Source organism: Oryza sativa, chromosome 1 (genome assembly GCF_034140825.1).
Source record: "Oryza sativa Japonica Group chromosome 1, ASM3414082v1".
Classification (NCBI taxonomy): Eukaryota; Viridiplantae; Streptophyta; class Magnoliopsida; order Poales; family Poaceae; genus Oryza; species Oryza sativa.
The window spans coordinates 206,033-227,874 of record NC_089035.1 but is presented as its reverse complement, the minus strand read 5'-3'; the positions used below and the strand labels follow the sequence as shown (position 1 = coordinate 227,874).

Genomic DNA, 21,842 nt, shown 5'->3' with positions numbered 1-21,842 from the left:
GGGGATTTTTATTTTTTTTTTGGATTTTGATTTTTGCGTACGCATAAGCACTTGCACGCGAAAATTGAATTTTTGCGTGCGAGTGCACCACCCGCATGAAAAAATAACGATTTTCGCAGAAATTTTCAGGCATACGGACGCCTCAACAGCACGCAAGAATAGGTTTTGCTCGTTTGGAAAAATGTTTTTTTAGTAGTGGGAGCCGATTTAGGCCTTGTTTAGTTCCCAAAAATGTCACATTGAATCTTTGGACACATTCATAGAGCATTAAATATAGATAAAACAAAAAACTAATTCCACAGTTTGCATGGAATCGCGAGACAAATTTTTTTTGAGCCAAATTAGTCCATGATTAGCTATAAGTGCTATAATAACCCATATGTGCTAATGATGGATTAATTAGGCTTAATAAATTCATCTCGTGGTTTCCAGGCGAGTTGTGAAATTAGTTTTTTCATTCGAGTCCGAAAACCCCTTCCGACATCCGGTCAAACATCTGATGTGACACCCAAAAATTTTCTTTTCGTAAACTAAACAAGCCCTAATACGAAATAGGATAAACATCCGTCTCGTGAATAGAACGGAAGGTTTTTGGGACAGACCGGACGACTTACAAGGCAAACCGACGAAGATGGATAAAACTAGACTAAAACTTGGTAAAAAGTAGATGCGATATTTAAAAAGAAGTTAGACCAGCCGGGTCTTTTCAAATTCGATCATACTTTTCTATTCCCGTTCTATTTGTCAAATTTAGATGTTAACACTAATATCTGAATTTAAATCTCCAAAACGGTGGAAATGGTTGATAATTTAAATCTCGTGATGGCAAGACACCTCTGTCCACTTGACCCTAGAAAAATCCCCAGAAATATTATCACCAATGCTTGCATAAAAAATGCCCTATTAAAAAGTGAAATTATTCAGACTTTATGTGCAGCTGGTAGATGCTGCTCGGTGGCTTTTTCAACGATCAAGTGGACAGAGGTGTGGGGTAGGAGATCGGACATCGGCTCGGCTCCGAAGCTAGACTCGGCTACAGTAGGAATATTGGACACGCGTCACTAGTCTGCTCGGTGTCGCATGGGTGGTGTCGTGCACTCGTGCGGCACTGCCGCAGAGAATTTTTTTCCCACCTGATTGCATTCGATTTTGAATCTTTTTTCCCTTTTTCTAATTACACGGTAGGCACCCACGCCCACACACTATTACACACACCAAGGAATATGTCTCCTAACACGAGACAAAAAAAAAGCAGCAGTATATCTTTGATAACACTAGAAACCCGCCGAAAGACTATGTGTATGTGTGTAATATTAGTGGGCACCAGGATTTAAACTATGGCTGGTGATGCCACCCACTCATGACTCTGCCACACCATTAGTGCATTCGATTTTGATTTTGATTCTTGTTCTTATTTCGACTTTAATTAATTTCCATTCTTGCTCATGTCTTCTCCAGCCTAAAGTCAGTCATCTAAGAAAGGAATAAGTTCACTTTAGATCTCTCATCTTGACGTCGAGTTTGGATTACATCCTCGAACCACAGTACCAGATATAACAAATTCCTAATCTTATAAAACCAGGTTAAACGAAGTCCCAAGACAGTATCAAGGGTGGTTATGACTCACGTGGCACTAGAAACAAAAATACAAAATTAAACCCTATGAAACCCACGTGTCAGTGAAAACAATATATTCTTCCTTATTACTCTCTCTCCCCTATCTAGAGGAGGAGAACCAGGATGACGCCTTCACCGACAGCGGGCTAGAGCGAAAGGACGCACAGTTGCTCGGCAAGTGCGTTGTACAAGTCGCGCTGCGGGATGCTCGGCTCGACACCATCGCCACCACCTAGCTCCTCTCCCGCCGATTGCTTGTGCGCTGCCCTTTTCCTTGTAAGCCATCACCCAAAGATGGAAAAGAGAGAGAAAGAGAGGTGGAGGAAGGAGGAAGAAAAAATTGGTAGCTGATATGTGAGGCCCGTGTGGTCCCCGTCGATTCAGTCAAAATCATACATAATACTGTCTTGAGATCTCTGTTAATTTAGTTTTGTAAATTAGAGAATGCGTTACATCTCATATTATGGTTCGAGGATGTAAACCAACCTCGATGTTAAGATGAGGGACCTACATTGAACTTAATCCTCTGATACATGATCTATGTAGCGTGTAAAGGCCAGGCCGGCCCACTATTCGTTCATATTGGCCCAGGACGTAATACATGGAGTATTCTTCATTGTCGTCTCTCGCGTCGCGGCATTCACTTGGCCCATATAAGTAAATGGAGTATACGGTGTTACTACTAGGAAAAAGTACATACAAGGTCCCTCATCTTGTCATCGGATTACAAAATCGTCCCCCAACCATAAAACCAGATATACATCATCCCTTAACTTAGAAAACCGGTTCACTTTTGGTCCTCAGGTGGTTTTGACCCCGGTTTTGTCTGACGTGGCAGCTGAGTTAGCTCAAGCCCCACATGTCAGTGAACCCTCATCCTCTTCTTCTCCCTCCTCTCTATCCTCTCTCTCCCCTGCAAATGGGCGACAGGACGGAGTGGCGGCGGTGGGCAGTGCGGCAGCGGCGGAGCAGGTGGGCAGAGCAGGCCGACGGGGCGCCCCCACCATAAATCCCACCTCCTCTAGCATCGGGGACGGCTTTATCAGTGAGACCGCCGCCGGTGGCTTGGCCATGCGCCGCGGTGTCCATGTCGGCTGCCACACGGCGAGGTTCTGCGCCGATGGGAGCTGTGGCGGAGGCGAGAAGTGGTGGGCGTCGCTGCTGGGGTGGTCGGGACAGGCGGACTACATCAACGCGCAGCCGACGTCGAGGAAGGAGGCGCGGCCGTCGATAGGGAACCCGGCGGCGGAGCAGCAGGGTGGTGGGAAGAGGTTCAGTGTGCTGATGGAGGAGAAGGCGTGGCAGCCGCACCGACTTGCTGGCATTTCTCCCCATGCGCCATCATCGAATCTGCTGGCGAATCACCGCTCGACGACATGGAAGTGGGGGCAGCGACGAATGGTGTTACCTGGGAGGCGCTGCCGGCGAGGTAGATGACAGCCTGCGCGCGAGATGAGTGGATGGCCTCCACCACCGTGCGGACCTAGCTCTCCATTGTGCAGTCGCAAGAAGTTGCCACTACTCCTACGGCTGAACTCCCCCGTCGGCCCGCCTTGCCCACGCGCAGCCATGGTGCCCCCGATAGCCCGTGGTTCGACGGTACGCTCATCCTCCCTTCCACCACGGCTATAAAGCCAGCACGCGCGCGCACTCCATGTCGCTGCCACCATGCTCTACATCAACCGCCGTCATCTGCCATGTCACATCCAATGTGGATTCCACGTATGGCAGCCACGTGGCTTGGACGATGCTTGTCACTAGCCAGCTGGAAAGCAATTCTGTGACGAGCACCTTTATCATGGATAGAAGCATTTCTATGACGAAATCTACCGTTTAGTCATAGATAAACTTATGTGACGCGAGTTCTACGACGAATCCTATTTCGTCATAAGTTCATCATAGATGTTACTTTACGACGATTATCACATCTTCCATGACAAAAGTAGATTGTCATAGATGTGCTGATCTCTACTAGTGCATCTTCAGTGTTCAATCGACCAAGCTGCCACCACCACCAAGCTCCTTGTCTCTCCATGACCCCATTTCACTCCTCGCCGGCGCCCAATGACCACCACCATTGTTTTCCCCAAATCTGGCCACCACCGCCGCCCCAAATCCCCAAATCCAAAGTTCCACCGCCTCCACGCTGAGAGCCCAACCGCTGCTCTTCCTGCCGTCGCTCGTTTGCACTTGAGGGCCACTTCTCCAAGCCCCACCCGGCCACCGCCCTTCATCGCTGGAGCCGCGACCACCGTTGCCTTGCCGCGCCTCACGTTGTTAGGCGCGAGTGAGAAGAGGAGCACGAAAGAGACAGGAGAAAGGAGAGGATGGTGACGTGTCATACTGGCATGTGGGTCCCACGCTGACTAATCTGCCACACTAGACAAAACTAGGTTCAATACCACCTAAGGACCTAAAGTGAACCGGTATTGTAAGTTAAGGGATCCTGTATAACTGGTTTTTGGGTTGAGGGACGATTTTGTATCTCGGTGACAAATGAGGGACGTCAGATGTACTTTTTCCTTACTACTATTAATTTCACCATGTACGTACTGCCCTATACTTAGTAGTACTGCATGTCTTCATAGTAGATTTAATTATAGAGAGATTCCATGCGTGCACCTGATCTGCTTGCTTAATTCCTCAGTACGCACGTATACAAGCGCTTGTACTGATCAGCTGTCAGCAAGCAATTGATACCTATATATACCTTACATATACACTTGCTAATTATTAGCTTGATTGTGTCTTTCCATTCATATATAGATCAATATACATCATCATACATATAAATTAATGGTTTGTCATATTCAGGTTCGACATCAGCTATGAGCTAGATATATATATAGCGGATGCGTGAGGCAATAACAATCGACAACTAACGTACCAACACAAGTATGTATGTACATATATCTCAAATTAATCCACACCCTTTTTAATTTGCTACCTTAATTATTTCGTTCTCGGCCTATAGGAAGAAATGGCTTTGATTACTAAATTAACCTTGCAACTGGCCGGTTGGTCAAACATGCATTTGGTTGAGAATATTCTCCTTCTCATATAAGTATATCAATCGGATCGATGCATGGTTTAATTAACAACTACTAGCTAGCTTGATTCTACTCCTAGCTAGGTAACTTTCACAAGCAAACGGTTAGGTAACAGTACATGCATGGTTTACGTATAAACTCAGTCATTCTCTTTATATATATATATATATATCGATCATCGATCCATTATTGTTACGTGTGAGAATTCTCTATCTATATGATGCATATACATATATGTAACGGGACCAATTGGCACGTAATTAATATCTGTCACGCGCAAGTTATTTACTCCTAATTAATTAATTAAGCTCGATCGGTGAAGGCTAATCAATAGAAAAATTAATTAGTTACCCTAGCTAGGACAATAACTTACAAAAGCTTCTGCCCCATCGCGGTTCTTGTGTTATACTCCCCTGGTTTTAGCGTAGGAACCCATTGATTTTGTGCATGCATAACATTTGATCATTTATCTTATTTAAAAATTTAGTATAAATATGTGGAAGTATAAGTTAAGGTTATAATTTTTCTGATGATAAAACAAGTCACAACAAAATAAATAGTATTTATATTTTTTTAATAAGACAAATGGTCAACGTCACATTAAAAATCAATAGCATCGGGCATTAAAAACCAAGAGTAATAAAAAACTAGAGTTCAGAAATCCACAACTCTCACCCTAGCTAGTTTTTTCTTTAAATAATTCACCCTTAGCTATATATATTATGAAATTTATACATAATAATATATAATAATTCCACCCTTCATTAAGGTTGTGGACGTTTAGTTCACGCCAAAATTTAAAAGTTTAGTTGAAATTGAAACGATATGACGGAAAAGTTGGAAGTTTGTGTGTGTAGGAAAGTTTTGATATGATGGAAAAGTTGGAAATTTGAAGAAAAAATTTGAAACTAAACTCGGCCTAATTGCTGCTGGATACTCGGACAACCTGTGATCGAGTATGCAGTATTGAGCCAACCGTCTAACTTTCATGGAATTGAAGAAAGCCAAACCTTTAGTACGGATTCTGAATTGCAATATGATCCATGCTAGCATGCGTGTATATGAGGATCAAACTAGTGTAATATATTAAGCCATCCGAATACATATATATTTGTGTTAATTCCCAGAGACAATTAATTTGTTGTAAAACACTGCTATATATTTGGCACATGATTAACTGTTACTTACAACGACTTACAACAACGTATATAATTGACACTAATTGCTAGCTATGTACTCCAGTACACATGTATGTATGTATGTACATTCCTGACAATTAATCTATTAATTAATTATCTATCAGTTTGTGATGAACAAGAATTCAATTCAATTAAATCCAACCCCTCCAATAATTGTGAACAAGCTTGGACGTAACGAACGTAGGTAGTGAAATGATGACTGAACGAATTGAATCTGCTAACCTAGCTTTAGATAGTTGATGGGGGAGGTTGGTCATATGGATGTGTCGTCGTTGTGAGAAGACATCAGCTGATGGCCCGCAGCTGCAGGCGTCTGCGGCTCAAATATGGAGGAGAAGTTGATTTGCGTCGACTTGTTGTTGGACGTGGACGACGACGCATGCAGCATATCTGCAGTGGAAATGGAAATAGAATAATATTCCTCCATAGTTTTGTGCCTCTTGTTGTTGCCCTCGTTCACCGCCGTGAATCCAAGGTGCAGAGATGGCGTCTGATCGGTGGACGGCGGGAGGTCGTCGGAGTAGTCGAGAAGGTAGTCTGAGATGGATGGAGGCCTTGGCATCCGGTGGCTTTGAGCCTGCTGCTGCTGCTGCTGCTGCACCTGCAGGTTGTGTTCGTCATCGTTGTCGTCGTCCATCATCATGTCGATGTAGTGCTGCAGCTGCTGGTTGGCCTCCTTCTTCTTGTAGATTCTGCACAGCACCCACTCGTCCAGCTGCGTACGCGCATGAATATAATTGCGCATATATATATATCGATCAGTGGATGGAGTATATGGAAGAGGATATATATATATGTAGTTAGCACTAGCACCGTAGCACGTACGTACCCTCATGCTGGCGCTGCTGGAGCTGGACGATGATGATGAGGCCAGCTGCTTCATGTTACTAGTATAGGAGGAGGAGGAGGAGGCGGCGGCGTTGGCGAGGCGGTACTCGTGCATGATCCAGCTGGTCTTGGTGCCCTTGGGCGGGCGACCGCGGTAGAAGACGAGGGCCTTCTTCACGCCCAGCAGTACCGTCTGCTGCGTCTCCGAGATGGAGATGGGCTTGTCGGTTCCGGTGGCCTTCCAGTAGCCGGAGCCGGCGGCGCGGTTGGGACGGACGCCGTTGGGGTACTTGCGGTCGCGTGGGCTGAAGAAGTACCACTCGCCATCCGACTCCCCGAACACCGCCATGGCCGGCAGCTCCCACGGGTTGTACTTGTAAATGTCCACCTCGGCGATCACCGGTGCCGGGCAGGGCGCCGCCGCGGCGCGCTTGCCGAGGTAGTGGAGGAGGAGCTCCTCGTCCGTCGGGTGGAACCGGAATCCCGGCGGCAGCCCTGCCCCTGCTGCTGTGTGATGATCACCGCACGCCGCCGCCGGAAGCTGCAGGTCGATGGTCATCATATATATATGGATATCAATCAATTAATCTCGTGATTGATCAATATTTGAATGCAATCGATGGAAGAAGAAGAAAAGGATAGAAATTTGAGAGTTGTGGATGGGGGCAGGCCACCTATATATATACACCTAGCTCGATCGATCGATCGAGAGACCATTTTATTATATATAATTCCTGAGTACATACGTTAATTAATTAATTAATTCTTCCTCCCAAGTGAATACATAAAGTACGTATGATCTAGTACAGTGATACAAATGTCAATACCATGGGGTTAATTTTGTCAACAGTACGTTGTATATATCTATTGTCCGAAATTAATTACTTACTAGTAAAGTTTTATATATATTTCTTCCGACCCGGCCGTAAAATTCAATGGTAAGAGATTGAGACTCCTGTTGGAGCAAGTTTAATAGTATAGTCAACTACTAGCTCCAAATTATCTATAGCCAATGTAATAGCCAATTCATATAATAGTTGCTTACTATACTATTAATACCTGGTCTCACCTGTCATACACATATTACGTATTAGAGTCCGTGCTGCAGCTGGCTATATCCGCTGCTCTTTTCTCTCTTTCTTTATCTTTTTAAAATATGTTTATAACTAGCTTATATAACCTGCTTCTGTACTTGCTCTTAAGCAGCAGCAACAGCTTGTGTATAGTATAGAGAAGCCTTCGATCCGCACGCCCAGCCTCTAGTACTAGATTGGTAAATACAGTCCTACACACTTAATTACTTCCTCCGTAAAAAAAAAAAAGACAAACCCTGATTTCCGTGGCCAACGATTGACCGTTTGTCTTATTTAAAAAAATTATGAAAAAAATTAAAAAGATAAGTCACGCATAAAGTATTAATCATGTTTTATCATCTAATAACAATGAAAATACTAATTATAAAAAAGTTTCATATAAGATGGATAGTCAAACGTTGGCACGGAAACTCAGAGTTTGTTTTTTTCTTGACAGGGGGAGTAGATTTTTAGTACAGTTCCGGCCAGCACCCATGTAGGAGTATATTCGATCTACAAGCTAAATAATTGTTATGTTGCATGCATGGTAGCCCAAATTCGCAGGAACATAAGTAGGAGTATATTATATCTTTGACAGAAACACAAGTATTTCTTCCGACGCGCACCCACCGCGCCGGATATACATACGTATATATACCGGCAGAGTACATATATATGTAACGTGACTGATTCGATTCGATCGGTCACTCAACCGGAATCGACCTCCAAACGTGACTAAATTAAGATGCATGGAATGACACGCAATCTCTTAGTAATTTATACTGTTCGGTTCGGTTCAATCACCATCGCCGCGCGTAAATCGAATTATTCCTACTCTATCTACCTGGGCCAGCAAATCAGGCCTCTCTTAATTGGCTCATCAGTTTGATCTATCATATCACAAAATTCAATAAAATAAAATCAAATCAAATGAATTGAGCTACACCACCATCGGCTAATCGGCTATGCAAAACCTGCAGACCATGCAACATTTCCAAAATTATGTGGCTAAATTCCTGCAGAAACATCAATTAGGCTGTGTTCGTTTGTGTGAGATAGGGTGAGAAAACACCTCGTTTTCCGCGCGCACGCTTCCCAAACCACTAAACGATGCGTTTTTTATAAAAATTTTCTATAGAAAAGTTGCTTAAAAAAAACACCTCGTTTTTCGCGCGCACGCTTCCCAAACTACTAAACGATGCGTTTTTTGTAAAAAATTTCTATAGGAAAGTTGCTTTAAAAAATCATATTAATCCATTTTTAAAATTTAAAATAGTTTATACTCAATTAATCATATACTAATGGCTCATCTCATTTTACGTGTCTTCCCAATCTTCTAGACTAATAAACTAGCTAGCTGTATTCTGCACAAGTCAAATTTGCATCAGTTGCGGACTTTGCCAAGCAAGACTTGCTTGCCTTCTTGTCAAAGATCCGTCTCTCACAAGGCAAGAGCAAAGAAACCTGATTTCTTTTGACTTTTGAGATTCCTCATCCAGATTATCTCAATTGCCGCTAGAATATGCAAAACAACTTAAATTTGATAGGGCGATACAAAACATCTGTGCTGTTCTTTTCTTATATTATATCATCAATAAATATACAGTGGGATAACATTCACATAACACGGCAGAGGCAACAAGGAATCAGTACTTCCGAGAAGTTTCGTCTCCGTGGTGCCTCAGGGACTCAAAGAGGTCTCCACCCGTGGCAGACACAAGAAACATATACAACTCGAAAGTATTTATTCTGTGTCGCAGCAAACCTCAAATACACACCAGTTACCATTCATTCGATCTGGAGCAACTCCCTTCCATATGCATCACAGAGACTACGTACTGGAGCTGATCCTCATTATGGATAGTGCATATATCCTGTGAGTGTGCTCTTCAAATTAGAACCGTGCATATCACTTGTCATCCAATTGTTTTTGTAGAAAGTCGAGAACCGAGAGACGCTGCAAAAGTATTACAGTACATGATAAAAGTCAGTCGTCGAGAGCACCACAAATAGGAGCGCATGGATGAAAGGCAGTACACAAGGATAAGTAGTAGCTACCCGCTGCTCAAGACTGGCCTCTCCAGATTCCAGCTTCAAATTCTCAAGGCATTTAATTGCTTCCTCAAAACCCTCAACTGCCATGCTTTCGTTCCCAAGATTTCTATCGACATCCGCAACTTTGGCAAGAGAAGTTGCTACATCAATGACCTATATCCACAAGTAGACAGATCATGAACAGCAAAAGAAAAAACACTCAAGAATATGTCTGTTCCATGTAGCAGCTAAAGCCTACCACAATCTTACAAAATGCTTTGTTATCTTCTTTTGGTTCTACTGACATTAAAATTTAGAGAAGATAAAGGGCTTGTTTGGTTTGCAACCATTTTGTGTGTTGTACAAATTTCTGTGAAGTTGTTCATTTGGTTTGTAGCCAATACTTTTTATGTGTACGCGTTTTAATTGGTTTTCATTACCAAAATTTTGGCAGTGCCAATTTTTTGGCCACAGACTAAGTAATGAAATAAAGCCATCATCTCAATGGTATTGACAATTTTATTGGCACGGTTGAATTGGGAACAAGCATAAATATAGGTTAAAAGATCTGTAGCCATCATTTATGGCAAATTGCCAAACTTCCTAGTATGGTCTGGCACTTGCTACCACAGACTTCAGACAACAATTTGCTTCAGAGAAAGGAATACAAAAATTCTGTGTAGGAACCCCTTTTTTACATCCATTTTTCTCTGCCTACTAGTATGTATTATGTGCAATGTCAATCAGTACCAGGACCATGAATTATGGGATAAAATAGCTACTGGTCCATGTGCAATTGGAGCGCTCATTGATATGGTATCTAATACACATTTAAACACTTAACATTTCTAATTATGCCTGTATAATAAAAATCTAAGATAAGGAAGAACTTTTGATCAATATCTGTTGATATCATTTTCATGGAACATATAAGATACATCTACTAGCGTAATGATATGGAAGAGCTAGCACAAAAGAGCAGGGACAAAAGAGAGTGATGAATAAGGTTCCTTCTGTTTCTAAGATGATAACTGCAGCCCATTTTGTATTTATAGCTAATCTTAATCAGTAACACAGTAATTACCTGGGAAGCCACAGCTGAGTGTTCTTTTGCTGCACTTCTGCGAACATCCAACGAACGCGCATAATAGCTTCTTGCTGAGTGGAGGTCCCCATCATAATAGCGAAGATCTCCAATTTTATTTAGTGAAACTGAGAGAGTATGGACCAACTGTAGATGTATGCAAAAGTTAAATCAACATGAGAACTTACTATCATGCTATTATGATCATATTAACAACAAAATACAACCTCCAGATCTTTTTTGGGCAATTTCGAGAGGAATTCAGCACTTTCTTCATAGTAAGTGATTGCTGAAGGAGCATCTCCCAAGGTCCGACTGTGGCATGGAATGAGGTCAATTGTGAACAAACAAAGAAAAAATAAGCTAAATACTGCCATGGTTATGTGTCACAAATATTATGAAAAATAATAGAGCACAATGAAATTCATGGAAAAAGTTCAGCCAGATATTATAACATAGGGATAAAAACAAAACACCGTCCAGTGACATGGAAACACAATGAGTTCAGCAACAACTTATGACAGACCCTGAGGCTTTTATATGAGCAGGTACCAGACATCCTGACTAGAACTAGGCTCTTGGTAGCTGGTAGCTGGCTATTACACAAGCTATCAGCTTGCTATTGGCATCAGTATGCTGGCTGGTGTAGGGCATGGTTAAAGGTTTCCCACGTTTTCCGAGCTGTGAATATACTTCTATTCAGACGAATTGCGACCAGTCATAATTGGCATCACTATCAGTCTACAACCTGCTAGACAACCTCTGTGGTCTGTGCATCAGTATTGTAGAACACGCTGAGGCACATAACAGTTTAATATTTTAATGGAGAACAAACGTTATTACAACAAGATTCACCTTTCCCTTGTTCGGAAGGCAAGTTCTATGCCTAGTCAAAACATAGAAAATTCAGGTATTAGAACACATGAAAGATAACTAGGCCCTGAATGAGCAGAAAGATGAACGGGCCAAGGCTAGAATGGGCCCTCGTGCACAACAGATACAAAGCATTGAGCATCTCTCTTCTTTTGAGGAAAGCTACAGACATTTCAAAGTTAAGAACTGTTCTCTCAATTAGAAGAAAAAAAAAGCATGCAAGAATTTAGCTCAATACTCCCTTCGTTTTTAAATGACTGATAGCAGGCACGATTCACTTTTGAACTTTGACCACTAGTATTTTTGTTATATATTTACAAACACAAGAAATGATGCCATGCTATTAAAGTGTGTTATGTCCTAAATATAAGAATCAAACTTTTGTTCAATTAGGTCTAACAACTTAAGAGCAAATAATGGTCAAAGTTTAAATGGGAAAGTCAAACATGTAAATTATTTAGACACGGAGGGAGTAGGAGTAGGCTATAAACGTATCAATAGCAGGTTCACATATATCCTCCAGTCCCCAAGAGAAAATTGTCGTACCAGCAGTCCCCAAGCATTCCTAACACAGCTCCAAGTTGAGAACACAGTTCTTGGTTGTCTTGTTTAGATTTCAATTCTTCCCTGATGTCTTGTGCACACATACTGAGCCTTGACTTTGCACTTTCAATGTTCTGTGCGCGAAAGGCCTGGATATGTAAAAGTCAGAGGTATTATCAAAATATATATAGAGAGCATTAATAAATTAATACAGAGCAGAGGATGAAGGATATATGCAAATTTCAAAGGTAAAAGAAGCTGAGCGTAACTGACCCTCATCGCTTGCTGGACCAGAAAAGCCCCTCTCTCCATGGAGACATCCTCGTAAATGACCTTGGTCTTGTTGTCACTTGCGGCTTCCCCATCGCCTGCAGCATGTGATCTCTTGATTCGGGCATGGCCATCAATGAAGCGGTCGACAAGGCCTTGAAGCTCATCATCGGGCTCGATCCCTTGGATGTCAGCACCACACAATGGACAGTCCTTAAAGCGCAATATGCATGCCCTGACAAGGAAATCCAGTGTTCAGAAGGTATATACTATTGACGGACGGAAGGAATTACTAGTAGAAAGCTAGTATTGAAATATGATACTACGCACTTGCAGAACTTGTGGGAGCACGGGGTGCATTTGCTGCTTTGATGTAGCAGAGCGTGGCAGACCATGCAGCTGAGTGGGCCAAGCTTGAAGGTGTTGGAGTCATAGCCAAAGGGGCACTTTGGTGGCACCACACGAGGATCGGTGTTAGCATTGCCAGTTTTTTCATTGTCGTCGTCGTCGTCGTCGGTGTGATTGATGGTGGTTTTGTTGTCTGATGATGATTTTACGGGGCATGTGGCGCCAGCGGAGGCGAGTTTGGCAAAGGGGCATAGAGAGCTCATAATGGGGTTGGTCGTATCTATCGTAGGTGGATTATTTACCTGCATGAAAGAAAGATTGGTGGCAAGCAGTTGAGTGAAAATTCAATGAAGCATGAGACTAAATGCAGTACAGTAGTAGAATTGAATTGAGAAGAATGAGAGAGATTGTTAAAGTAGGGAGCAGCTTGATTATTAGATAGAGGTTGGGAAAAAATTGGGGTTGGTTTATTCTTCTTGTTGTAAGAAGAATCTATCTATCTATCTATCTATCAATCTCTATATACGATTATAATATAGTAATAGGGAATAGAATTAAATCGCATGGACGATTCATCCCCGATGCATGAAACCCTAGAAATCGTATGATGATGGGGGATGGGGGAGGGGGGCATGGAATCGATACTTACGTACGTAGGAGGAGAAGAGAAGGAAGGGGCGGGCGGCGGCGAGAACCTGGGCGCCGAGAGGGAGAGGAGAGATTCTGTGTCCGCGAGCGGATGAGAGGGGATCGATTCGATTGATTTGCCAACCACAAGCTACTACAACGAAGACGGGAGGAGGAGGAAGACGCGACGCACCGCAACGCAAACGAATCGAGGAGTAGGCCCACAGAAGCCCATAATGGAGTATGTTGGGCCGATAGCCCATTTGCATTAATGGTGGTAGTCCCCACCCCACCACACCACCGCTTCCTCCCACCTCTACTCCATTCCTCTTTCTTTGTTCATCATCAAGGAAGGAAGGGCAAGGCCGCAAGGGAAGACACGGATCGGCGGCCATGGCGGCGGCCATCCTCCGCTTCTTCTTCTTCTTCTTCTTCTTCATCCTGCCCGCCTCCCTCACCGCCACCGCCTCCACCTCCACCTGTATGTATTCCCTCCTCGCCTCGCCTGCCTCATAGGAGTACTACTTTCTTTCTCTACTGCTTCTACTACACTTGACTAGATCCCTACTACTCCAGTTAGTACTAGGGGCGCTGCATCCATCACTTCTTTCCCTATCTCTCTCGCCAACCTCAACCTGCATGCATCTCTCTTCTATTTCTTCTTTCTACTCTCCTTTTGCCCTTGCTTCCTCCCTCCTAATAACTACTCTTCCACATCAATCTGTCTGTCACAAACAAGCAACGAATTCCTCTCTTACATCTTCTTCTTCTTCTTCTACACTCGCACACAAATTTATATATAAAACAAGATTTCTTTTTTTTTCCCCGCCACCTACACCCTTTCTTCGGCTACACTTTCTCCGCACGACCATGTAAATGTAATGGGGATACCATTAGTATATTATTAATAATTAATTTACGACCTGTGTTGTGTTCATCCTCATGTCTGTCACACCTTCTTCTTTAACTTCACTATACTCTACTGTCGTCCTTGTATCAGATGCCAGGGTTCTCATTATTCATACTTACTACCTTATTATTATTATTATTATTATTATTAACTGCCACCCATTTCTCTGCAGCATCATGCCCTGATGGTTGGCAAATCACTCCTGCTCTCGACAAGTGTTTCATCTACATACCTACACCCCTTTCTTGGGACAGATCCGAGGCTCTCTGCCGCAACAACTTCACCGCTCATTTGGCTGCCCTATCATCACTTCAAGACCTCAATCTTGCAAAGTCTCTCTGTGGACCTTCCCCCTCTGGATGCTGGGTCGGAGGTCATCGCAACAACACTGCCTCGGCTTTTGCTTGGAAATGGTCCGATGATTCATCTTCTTGGAATGATACTGCCTTCCCTGCTGACCCATTGCGCGCCAACTGCAGCACTACTGGGTGTGCTCTTGCTACCACCAATGATGCATGCACTTTGGTTACCAATACCCATGCCGCACTTACCGCAAAAAGATGCAGCGACTCACATGGACTCATCTGTATGATCAATCATGGTGAGTATCCCTTTTGCTAATACTGGTGCCATCTGTATAATCTATTATCTCTTTATCACAAATCATTATTTCCTCTCACCATATGCAAATATGTTTGTTCTGTACTGCTGATCAACTCTACTTTATGTCAGAAGACCGATGCTACCATGATCACTGCCACAAGGAGTATTTCATAGTGCTCGTCGTTGTAAGCGGATTCATTCTCTTGACCACTCTAGCAGTAGTAGTTTGGCTACTTGTCTATAGGCGAAGCAAGAGGAGGAGAAGATCGCGTGAAGGTTCCAGTACTTCAGCTACCGCGTTAGTTCCACCGCTATGGAAAGTGTTCACCAGTGAAGAACTTAGATCAATCACAAAGAACTTCAGTGAGGGCAACCGGCTTCCTGGGAATGCAAAGACTGGTGGAACCTATAGCGGAATTTTGCCAGATGGATCCAGAGTAGCAATCAAGAGGCTGAAGAGATCAAGCCTACAAAGGAAAAAAGATTTCTACTCTGAGATTGGGAGAGTTGCAAAGCTGTATCATCCTAATTTAGTTGCAGTAAAAGGATGTTGTTACGATCATGGTGACCGCTTTATTGTTTATGAGTTTGTTGCCAATGGGCCGTTGGATGTTTGGCTACATCATGTCCCTAGAGGAGGGCGGTGCCTTGATTGGCCAATGAGGATGAGAGTTGCTACAACTCTTGCACAAGGGATCGCGTAAGTCATCCTAGCCATCTGTACAGAATCTTTGATTACTTGCCTATTTTTCACAAACATGTTACTCTACTTCTTACTGAGATGTTTAGGTCCCTCTAACATAGATCCATGCATAAACCTAGCTTGCGTGCACTCGTGTGCATGCAGATTTTTCGTACCGCTTGCATGCGCCTGCCTGCACTAATTTATATCCAGACCTATTTGGAACTCATTTGGGTTACCATTTTAGGATGGTTTGTCTTTGCATTAAATTTCAAGGTTTCATTCAGAGTTTTGTTGTTTCCCGTCATTCAGCTCCCATGGTTGATCATTATATGTTTTTGGTTGCTTATTAATTGACACCGGTGGGCTGCATAAATGTACGTGGTAGCATGCATGGGAAACCACTAAGTATACTTACACTTTAATTATGTCATAATAAAGACAATTAGAGAAGCCACCTGTTGTCTTACGGTTCTATCGCTGCAGGTGCATGATTCTAGAGTTCTCGAATTATATTGATGGCTTCTACATCCATATAATCTTTTAAAGCTATATTACTCAAGAGTGTTGTTTGGGTTCCCGTGGAACTAAAATTAGGCCAAATGCGTATACGTCAATGCAAGCCCTTATGGCGTTGTGTTTTGTTTTGCTACTATTAGTTGCTATTTACTTACCAGTGCTCATTTTGATCCAGATTTTTGCATGACAAGGTGAAGCCGCAGGTCGTGCACCGTGATATCCGTGCAAGCAACGTGCTACTTGACGAGGAATTTGGTTCCCATCTGATGGGGGTTGGGCTGTCCAAGTTTGTACCATGGGAAGTAATGCACGAGAGGACTGTGAAGGCTGCAACCTATGGGTACCTTGCTCCTGAATTCATATACAGGAATGAACTGACAACAAAGAGCGATGTCTACAGCTTTGGTGTGCTCCTTCTAGAGATCATCAGTGGCCGTCGGCCTACTCAGTCTGTCGAGTCTGTTGGATGGCAGACTATATTTGAGTGGGCAACACCTCTAGTCCAGTCACACCGGTACCTAGAGCTGTTAGACCCACTGATTCAGGAGTTGCCAGATGTAGGTGTCATCCAGAAAGTTGTTGACTTGGTCTATGCCTGCACCCAGCATGTCCCTTCGGTGCGACCAAGGATGTCTCATGTGGTCCATCAGCTCCAGCAACTTGAGCTAAAGTCAGCAGCATCAGAACAACTGAGCGGCACAAGCACTAGCGCTACATCTCCAATGTTACCATTGGAGGTTCGGACTCCTCGCTGAAATCCACTGCTAGAGGAAAACCAATTCAGTAGTTTCCGATGTCAGTCAGCTGGCAGCACATCTATTGAAGTGTCTGCTTAACTAGTACTAGGAGAAGTACTTGAGGGGAGAAGTTAGGACCCCCATAGGCCAAACCAAATTAACCTTTGTGTAGCAATGGGCTGTTTGTTGTTAAAATGGTCATTGCCCATGTGTACTTGAGTTGGCCTCTATGTAGAAGATATCAGTTTAGTGAGCACAAATTTCTGAATGGTTGTAATAGTGACCTTATCTATATATCTACATTTGATAGAAGGTGTGATAATATCTTCCTGTCTCTATACATGGGACTGTAGTAAAAAGGGCAGCAAGCTAGGTAGCTGCAGTGGGCTTCCGCCTGAGCTTGTTGAAGGTGGGTCTCAGAGGTTGGCTTGCGCTGGGTTCAAATGGCAGCAATGGCTTCTTGATCTGTGTTCCGGCTCCAATGCTGGACGCTGGTGGTGGTGGAGTTGTGTTGCTGTTGCCGGTGCGTGTGCTGGTGGTAGCCCTCTGCTTCTTTGCCCTGGGAGCTTCCAGCCTCTCCAGAATCCTGCTTGTCTTGTCGTCCAGGCCCAGCGGTTTCACTGGGGACGGCAGCTTGGGGTTGGCCCTAGAAGTAGAACATGTGACGGCACTGGTGAAGTCGTCGTCGATGATGATAAGCTGTTCCCACTCCTCGGTGATGCTGGGCCTGGGCGACGCCTTCTCCTTTGACGCTGCCTGTGGCTCGCTGAAGCTGAACGATTGGATATCTCCACCCTCCTCCCTACACAGCCTCAGCACCTTGTTTTCCTCTGGACCCCGGAATGTCAATATTTGTGGTTCACTCAACGAATCAAGATGATGAGGATCCTTCGCGCCACAAGCCGGAGCAATTGATCTGCAGAATCAATCACAACTTCACAATCCAGTCTTATTAGTTGGTCATAGTCCTGGGCTTGGCACCCAAACATGACATGACAGACGCCAGGAGATGAAACCAGAAACCATACATACACCAAATAAAGCATTAGAAATTTAAAAACTTGTGTGTAAAAAAGAGCAAGTGCTAACCCAAATTGAAGGCTATCCTTCACCAGACAATTCAGTCTCGAGTGAAAACCTCTCTCATGTTGTAGAGGGTTGTAATCCTTCAGCACAATCTGAAGTATTAAATTTGTTACCTCACGTGCAGTTCCATATAAGTATATGGCAAAACAAAAACCTTTGGTGGAGGTTGCAAAACCAATGAAACCCATATATATCAAGGAATCATGAAACAATAATATTTCCATTAGCAAACCTTAGATAATGAGGTTTCGATCAAATTCTGGACTTCCTTGGTACCGGTAGAGTTGCAAGGTCGACTCACAACTGGGAGAGGCAGTATCTCTTCAGATCCAGCAAGCCTCTACAGCATGATATGCTCTTACTGTTAGAACCAAGCAAAAGCAAACCACATACACTTGCAATTACGGTAATGGATGTTCATGGACTAAACAAACAGCATAAAAGTGCAGTGCGGTGTGCCTTGAATTATTATTGCAATAGAGCAGGGCGGGGGGCGTCGCCTGTACCCTCAGAAGCATCGGTCCCTTCTCAGATGGTTGGAGAAGATAATAACACTCAAGGGATCCTATCTTCATCGTTTCAGTATTGCATTTTGAGGAGCACACAAGTCCCTGATCAAGCTTGAAAAGTGTCTCACATAGACCATAGAAAACTGCACAGAATATGAGAATACACACTATAGATGTTGAAATGTCACGACCATTTAAGAAGCCAAAGACATATTGCAGATATACCGTTAGACCTACGTTGGGTGTTCTGATCTGAGCACTCATCATCAAGAGCAACCTCAACATCATTAGAGCTGGGAATCACAATATGAGGCGTCCCAATTATGAGTCCTATTAACAGAGTTTGCCATTAAATTTTGTACGGAGAAGATACAGAGCCTCTAAAGACTAACTAATGTAATGCCTATCACAATAGCTAACAGTGTTGGTTACCTTCATTTAGTGAGGCTAAATTGGTGCGCTCAATCACGTCAAAAGAAATGGAGGATGAGGCTCGTCGCAAGCTTGAAACGCCTTCTGAGTCAGGAAGAAACAGTACTGTCTGTTCCCCAATTTTCACAGCAGTATCAGTAACATCAGAAGCTGTGAGCTGTCGGCTAGTTATTGGGCACATCCATTTTGCCTTATTTGTGTTAGCAAGGTCAATAGGGCGACCATGGCACCTGCATATCTGTTCAATATGGTCTGGATTAACATAGGTAACATAAACCTGCAAGAAGCTACAGGATTGCTTAAAGTAAAGTGTGTAGACATGATAGTTATTGTCCGAAGTAAATGAAAAGCTAAAAAAAGGGCATGATGAAATCACCAAATCCATATGGCAAAATTCCTTCAGAAACTTGCAAGGACAAGATGAAAGTGAACGTCAAAAGAAATTAACCACCATAATCAGTACAGTTAATTAGTAATATGTGACACGTATAAATTGCTTCACCTGACATGATGGAAAACCATCAATGATGTGATTTGCTGAAGCATACATGCTGCAAGATATTTGATTAACAGTGCTGATAATGGGAACTCTGAATACAAATACAGCCTGCAATGCCTCCTCCTTGTCATCCTTTAGCTCTTCTAACCACCTCTTGACTAATCCATGCAAAACTTGAGTCTCTGCATTTCCAAGTTTGTAGTTACAGGATGACACTATTATAGTTTGCGTTAATCAAGAGGGTTGTTTTACTTGTATATAAGGAGATAAACAAGAACCTCACCAGGACTGTATCTTCGTACCACACAGTTTTCAAGGTCACAAATTGTGTCTATGAAACCATTGGAATTTTCAGAAACACCATCACATACGAATGCAGCTCCTGTTTCCAGCAATACAAACTCCACTGTAATACACTGTTCTGCTGCGTCCTGATGATGTCAAAAGAAAAGGAATATTAAGCGGGTTACTTGATCCCTTGGAAAGAAAGTTGCAAAGACAATCGTCCACACCATGAGAGATCTTCGGAGAGCTTGTGTGTTTTGTGCAGACATACATAAAGCAATCACTTTTTTGGAGGTATCATCAGTGGCCCAAGAATAGATAGCTCGATTGCTAAAAAGATTTGTTAATGACACATCTGCAGAGGAGAAAAATTGAGTAAGATAATATTTTTTGTATTTGAAGAGCGTGCATTGTACTCAGTTAGAGAGCAGAGATTCAGTCGTTTATGTTGCCTAGTAAGTTTGGTTATGGAAATGATCAAACATTGAACACGGAGATCATCCCTAGTTAGCATGAATATAATTATTACCTCCAGTAGTATGTAGAGATCCATGTTGGTTAGGACGAAAGGCATCGAGAGGCAAATTGTTGACAGCATGATGGAAGTCTCGAAGGTTAAATTTCTCTCCAGGCCTATACACCACCTTGAGCTGGTGGAAGTTGACATGTTATGTTAGTGAGTTTGGGAAATTCACAAAAGTGAGGGGAGGAATATGTATTTGGCTGGGTTTGAGATTAGTGAGCACCGTAAATAGAAATCTACTTACATGAGCATGCAGTAACACATTTTATATGGTGAGTCGGTATTGGTTAAGTTGTTCATGAAGGCAGCTTAGTAGTTTCAGTGAGGGATATGATTGGCAATCAATCGAGATATGAATGATGCAATAAAAAACAGTAGTAATTCCACAATGAGCCACAGACTTAGTCAGTGTATATTGGCCATCTTTTACAAGTAAAACAAACAGCTCAGATTTGCAAAGCATGTAGAGTGAAAACTTAAAGAAAAACAGAGATGAATCCAGAGTGCAAACATCCAGCATCGCAGTGAGAAACAAGCTCATTATCTAAAAATTAAAAAAGAAGAATAGTCAGAAACAAGGGCAGTTACAGATAATAGAGATTGTGGTGTGTGATTTACTAGTGATGGTGCCGGTTGGTTCAATCAATCATTTACTGCTAGTCCACTAGGGAGTGAAGAAGTATGGCAATCGGGGCAGTTAATAGAGAGAGAGAGAGAGAGAGAGACTAAAATTCGGAAAAGTGAAAGTGCAGGCAAGAGAAAAACGAATTAAACCTGAGGAGGCGAGGAGGAGGCGGCGGGGTGGACGTAGCAGAGGGCGAGGCGGTCGGGGAGGTCGGCGGAGGGGATGGCGGCGTAGAGGTTGGCGAGGTGGAGTAGGCACTGCATGCGTAGCGTAGATATATAGAGCTTAATTAATTAATTTGAAGTTTGCTTGCTCGATCAGAAGTAGCCGCCATGGCCGCCATAGCCGCCACCACCACCACCAACACGAGGTAGAAGGAGGAGGTGACGTCACGTCACCTGCTTGAGGAGGTGGAGGAGCGGAGGGGGGATGTTCCGCATGTCGAGCAGGAAGCAGAGCAGCGCCATGGATCTCGATCTCGAACTCTCCTCCTCCTCTGCTTCTCCTTGTCCGGCCAGATCAAATCAACAAAACCAAATCGATCCGTTTGAATTTCGGAGACGCCGCGCGAGCCAAGCCAAGCCAAGCCACTCTTTCTTTTTCAATATGCGACCGACTCAACCTCACTGACCTATCCTTTCTTTTTCTTTTCTTTTTTTTTTTGAATACAGGACAGGAGGGAGGAGGAGTATAAGGACATAAATCATAATGCTAATATACACATGCGTAAGGCCATATTACCAATAATGGTAGCAATTGGATATGTTTTTTCCAAATTATTAAAATGAGATTATTTATCCCACGTTTTGGAAAATACGTTTTCTAACCACACATTTTTCTATCGCATTATTTTAAGGTACTAGTAACATACTCGTATGTTCTAACG

The 21,842-nt window shown here is 43.2% G+C and overlaps 4 protein-coding genes across 8 annotated transcripts; 1 reads left to right on the top strand and 3 right to left on the bottom strand.

Moving 5' to 3' along the window:
- Positions 1-5,804: 5,804 nt before the first annotated feature.
- Positions 5,805-7,342, bottom strand: LOC4326293 (NAC transcription factor 29). Its single transcript, XM_015765518.3, has 2 exons — positions 6,696-7,342; positions 5,805-6,581 (listed from the first exon to the last, which is right to left on the bottom strand). Exons 1-2 carry the CDS (start codon positions 7,254-7,256, stop codon positions 6,120-6,122), a joined length of 1,023 nt encoding a protein of 340 aa, XP_015621004.1. The 5' UTR covers positions 7,257-7,342; the 3' UTR covers positions 5,805-6,119.
- Positions 7,343-9,306: 1,964 nt separating this feature from the next.
- Positions 9,307-13,986, bottom strand: LOC4326292 (protein NCA1). 3 transcript variants are annotated; one of them, XM_015762080.3, is made up of 8 exons: positions 13,573-13,986; positions 12,902-13,221; positions 12,575-12,806; positions 12,305-12,450; positions 11,113-11,200; positions 10,886-11,032; positions 9,826-9,975; positions 9,307-9,724 (listed from the first exon to the last, which is right to left on the bottom strand). In XM_015762080.3, exons 1-8 carry the CDS (start codon positions 13,984-13,986, stop codon positions 9,677-9,679), a joined length of 1,545 nt encoding a protein of 514 aa, XP_015617566.1. In that variant the 3' UTR covers positions 9,307-9,676. The 3 variants fall into 3 exon arrangements, with proteins under 3 accessions (XP_015617566.1, XP_015617573.1, XP_066167064.1); XM_015762087.3 differs by having other exon boundaries at positions 13,569-13,694; XM_066310967.1 differs by lacking the exon at positions 13,573-13,986 and having other exon boundaries at positions 12,902-13,227.
- LOC4326291 (C-type lectin receptor-like tyrosine-protein kinase At1g52310) lies at positions 13,884-17,321 on the top strand. 2 transcript variants are annotated; one of them, XM_015762068.2, is made up of 4 exons: positions 13,884-14,027; positions 14,629-15,057; positions 15,192-15,759; positions 16,436-17,321. In XM_015762068.2, the coding sequence occupies exons 1-4, from the start codon at positions 13,940-13,942 to the stop codon at positions 17,013-17,015; spliced, it is 1,665 nt and encodes a 554-aa protein (XP_015617554.1). In that variant the 5' UTR covers positions 13,884-13,939; the 3' UTR covers positions 17,016-17,321. The 2 variants fall into 2 exon arrangements, with proteins under 2 accessions (XP_015617554.1, XP_015617545.1); XM_015762059.2 differs by having other exon boundaries at positions 15,189-15,759.
- On the bottom strand, positions 16,623-21,530 carry LOC4326452 (uncharacterized). 2 transcript variants are annotated; one of them, XM_015762016.3, is made up of 12 exons: positions 21,355-21,530; positions 21,106-21,213; positions 20,338-20,458; positions 20,036-20,163; positions 19,807-19,954; positions 19,527-19,705; positions 19,025-19,262; positions 18,818-18,922; positions 18,590-18,735; positions 18,316-18,423; positions 18,087-18,175; positions 16,623-17,913 (listed from the first exon to the last, which is right to left on the bottom strand). In XM_015762016.3, the coding sequence occupies exons 1-12, from the start codon at positions 21,421-21,423 to the stop codon at positions 17,367-17,369; spliced, it is 1,986 nt and encodes a 661-aa protein (XP_015617502.1). In that variant the 5' UTR covers positions 21,424-21,530; the 3' UTR covers positions 16,623-17,366. The 2 variants fall into 2 exon arrangements, with proteins under 2 accessions (XP_015617502.1, XP_015617507.1); XM_015762021.3 differs by having other exon boundaries at positions 18,830-18,922.
- Positions 21,531-21,842: the final 312 nt, after the last annotated feature.

Excerpts from the sequence above, each read along its gene's own strand:
- LOC4326293 (XM_015765518.3), bottom strand. The coding sequence starts at position 7,256 with ATGATGACCATCGACCTGCAGCTTCCGGCGGCGGCGTGCGGTGATCAT. Across the intron at positions 6,582-6,695 it reads CCAGCAGCGCCAGCATGAGG|CTGGACGAGTGGGTGCTGTG; the intron begins GTACGTACGTGC and ends GCGCGTACGCAG.
- LOC4326291 (XM_015762059.2), top strand. The coding sequence starts at position 13,940 with ATGGCGGCGGCCATCCTCCGCTTCTTCTTCTTCTTCTTCTTCTTCATC. Across the intron at positions 15,058-15,188 it reads CATCTGTATGATCAATCATG|AAGACCGATGCTACCATGAT; the intron begins GTGAGTATCCCT and ends ACTTTATGTCAG. Across the intron at positions 15,760-16,435 it reads ACTCTTGCACAAGGGATCGC|ATTTTTGCATGACAAGGTGA; the intron begins GTAAGTCATCCT and ends ATTTTGATCCAG.
- LOC4326292 (XM_015762080.3), bottom strand. The coding sequence starts at position 13,986 with ATGAAGAAGAAGAAGAAGAAGAAGAAGCGGAGGATGGCCGCCGCCATG. Across the intron at positions 12,807-12,901 it reads TGCTCCCACAAGTTCTGCAA|GGCATGCATATTGCGCTTTA; the intron begins GTGCGTAGTATC and ends TTTCCTTGTCAG. Across the intron at positions 9,976-10,885 it reads ACTCAGCTGTGGCTTCCCAG|GTCATTGATGTAGCAACTTC; the intron begins GTAATTACTGTG and ends TTGTGGATATAG.
- LOC4326452 (XM_015762016.3), bottom strand. The coding sequence starts at position 21,423 with ATGGCGCTGCTCTGCTTCCTGCTCGACATGCGGAACATCCCCCCTCCG. Across the intron at positions 20,164-20,337 it reads ATCTCTACATACTACTGGAG|ATGTGTCATTAACAAATCTT; the intron begins GTAATAATTATA and ends TCTCCTCTGCAG. Across the intron at positions 19,263-19,526 it reads ATGGTTTTCCATCATGTCAG|ATATGCAGGTGCCATGGTCG; the intron begins GTGAAGCAATTT and ends CATATTGAACAG.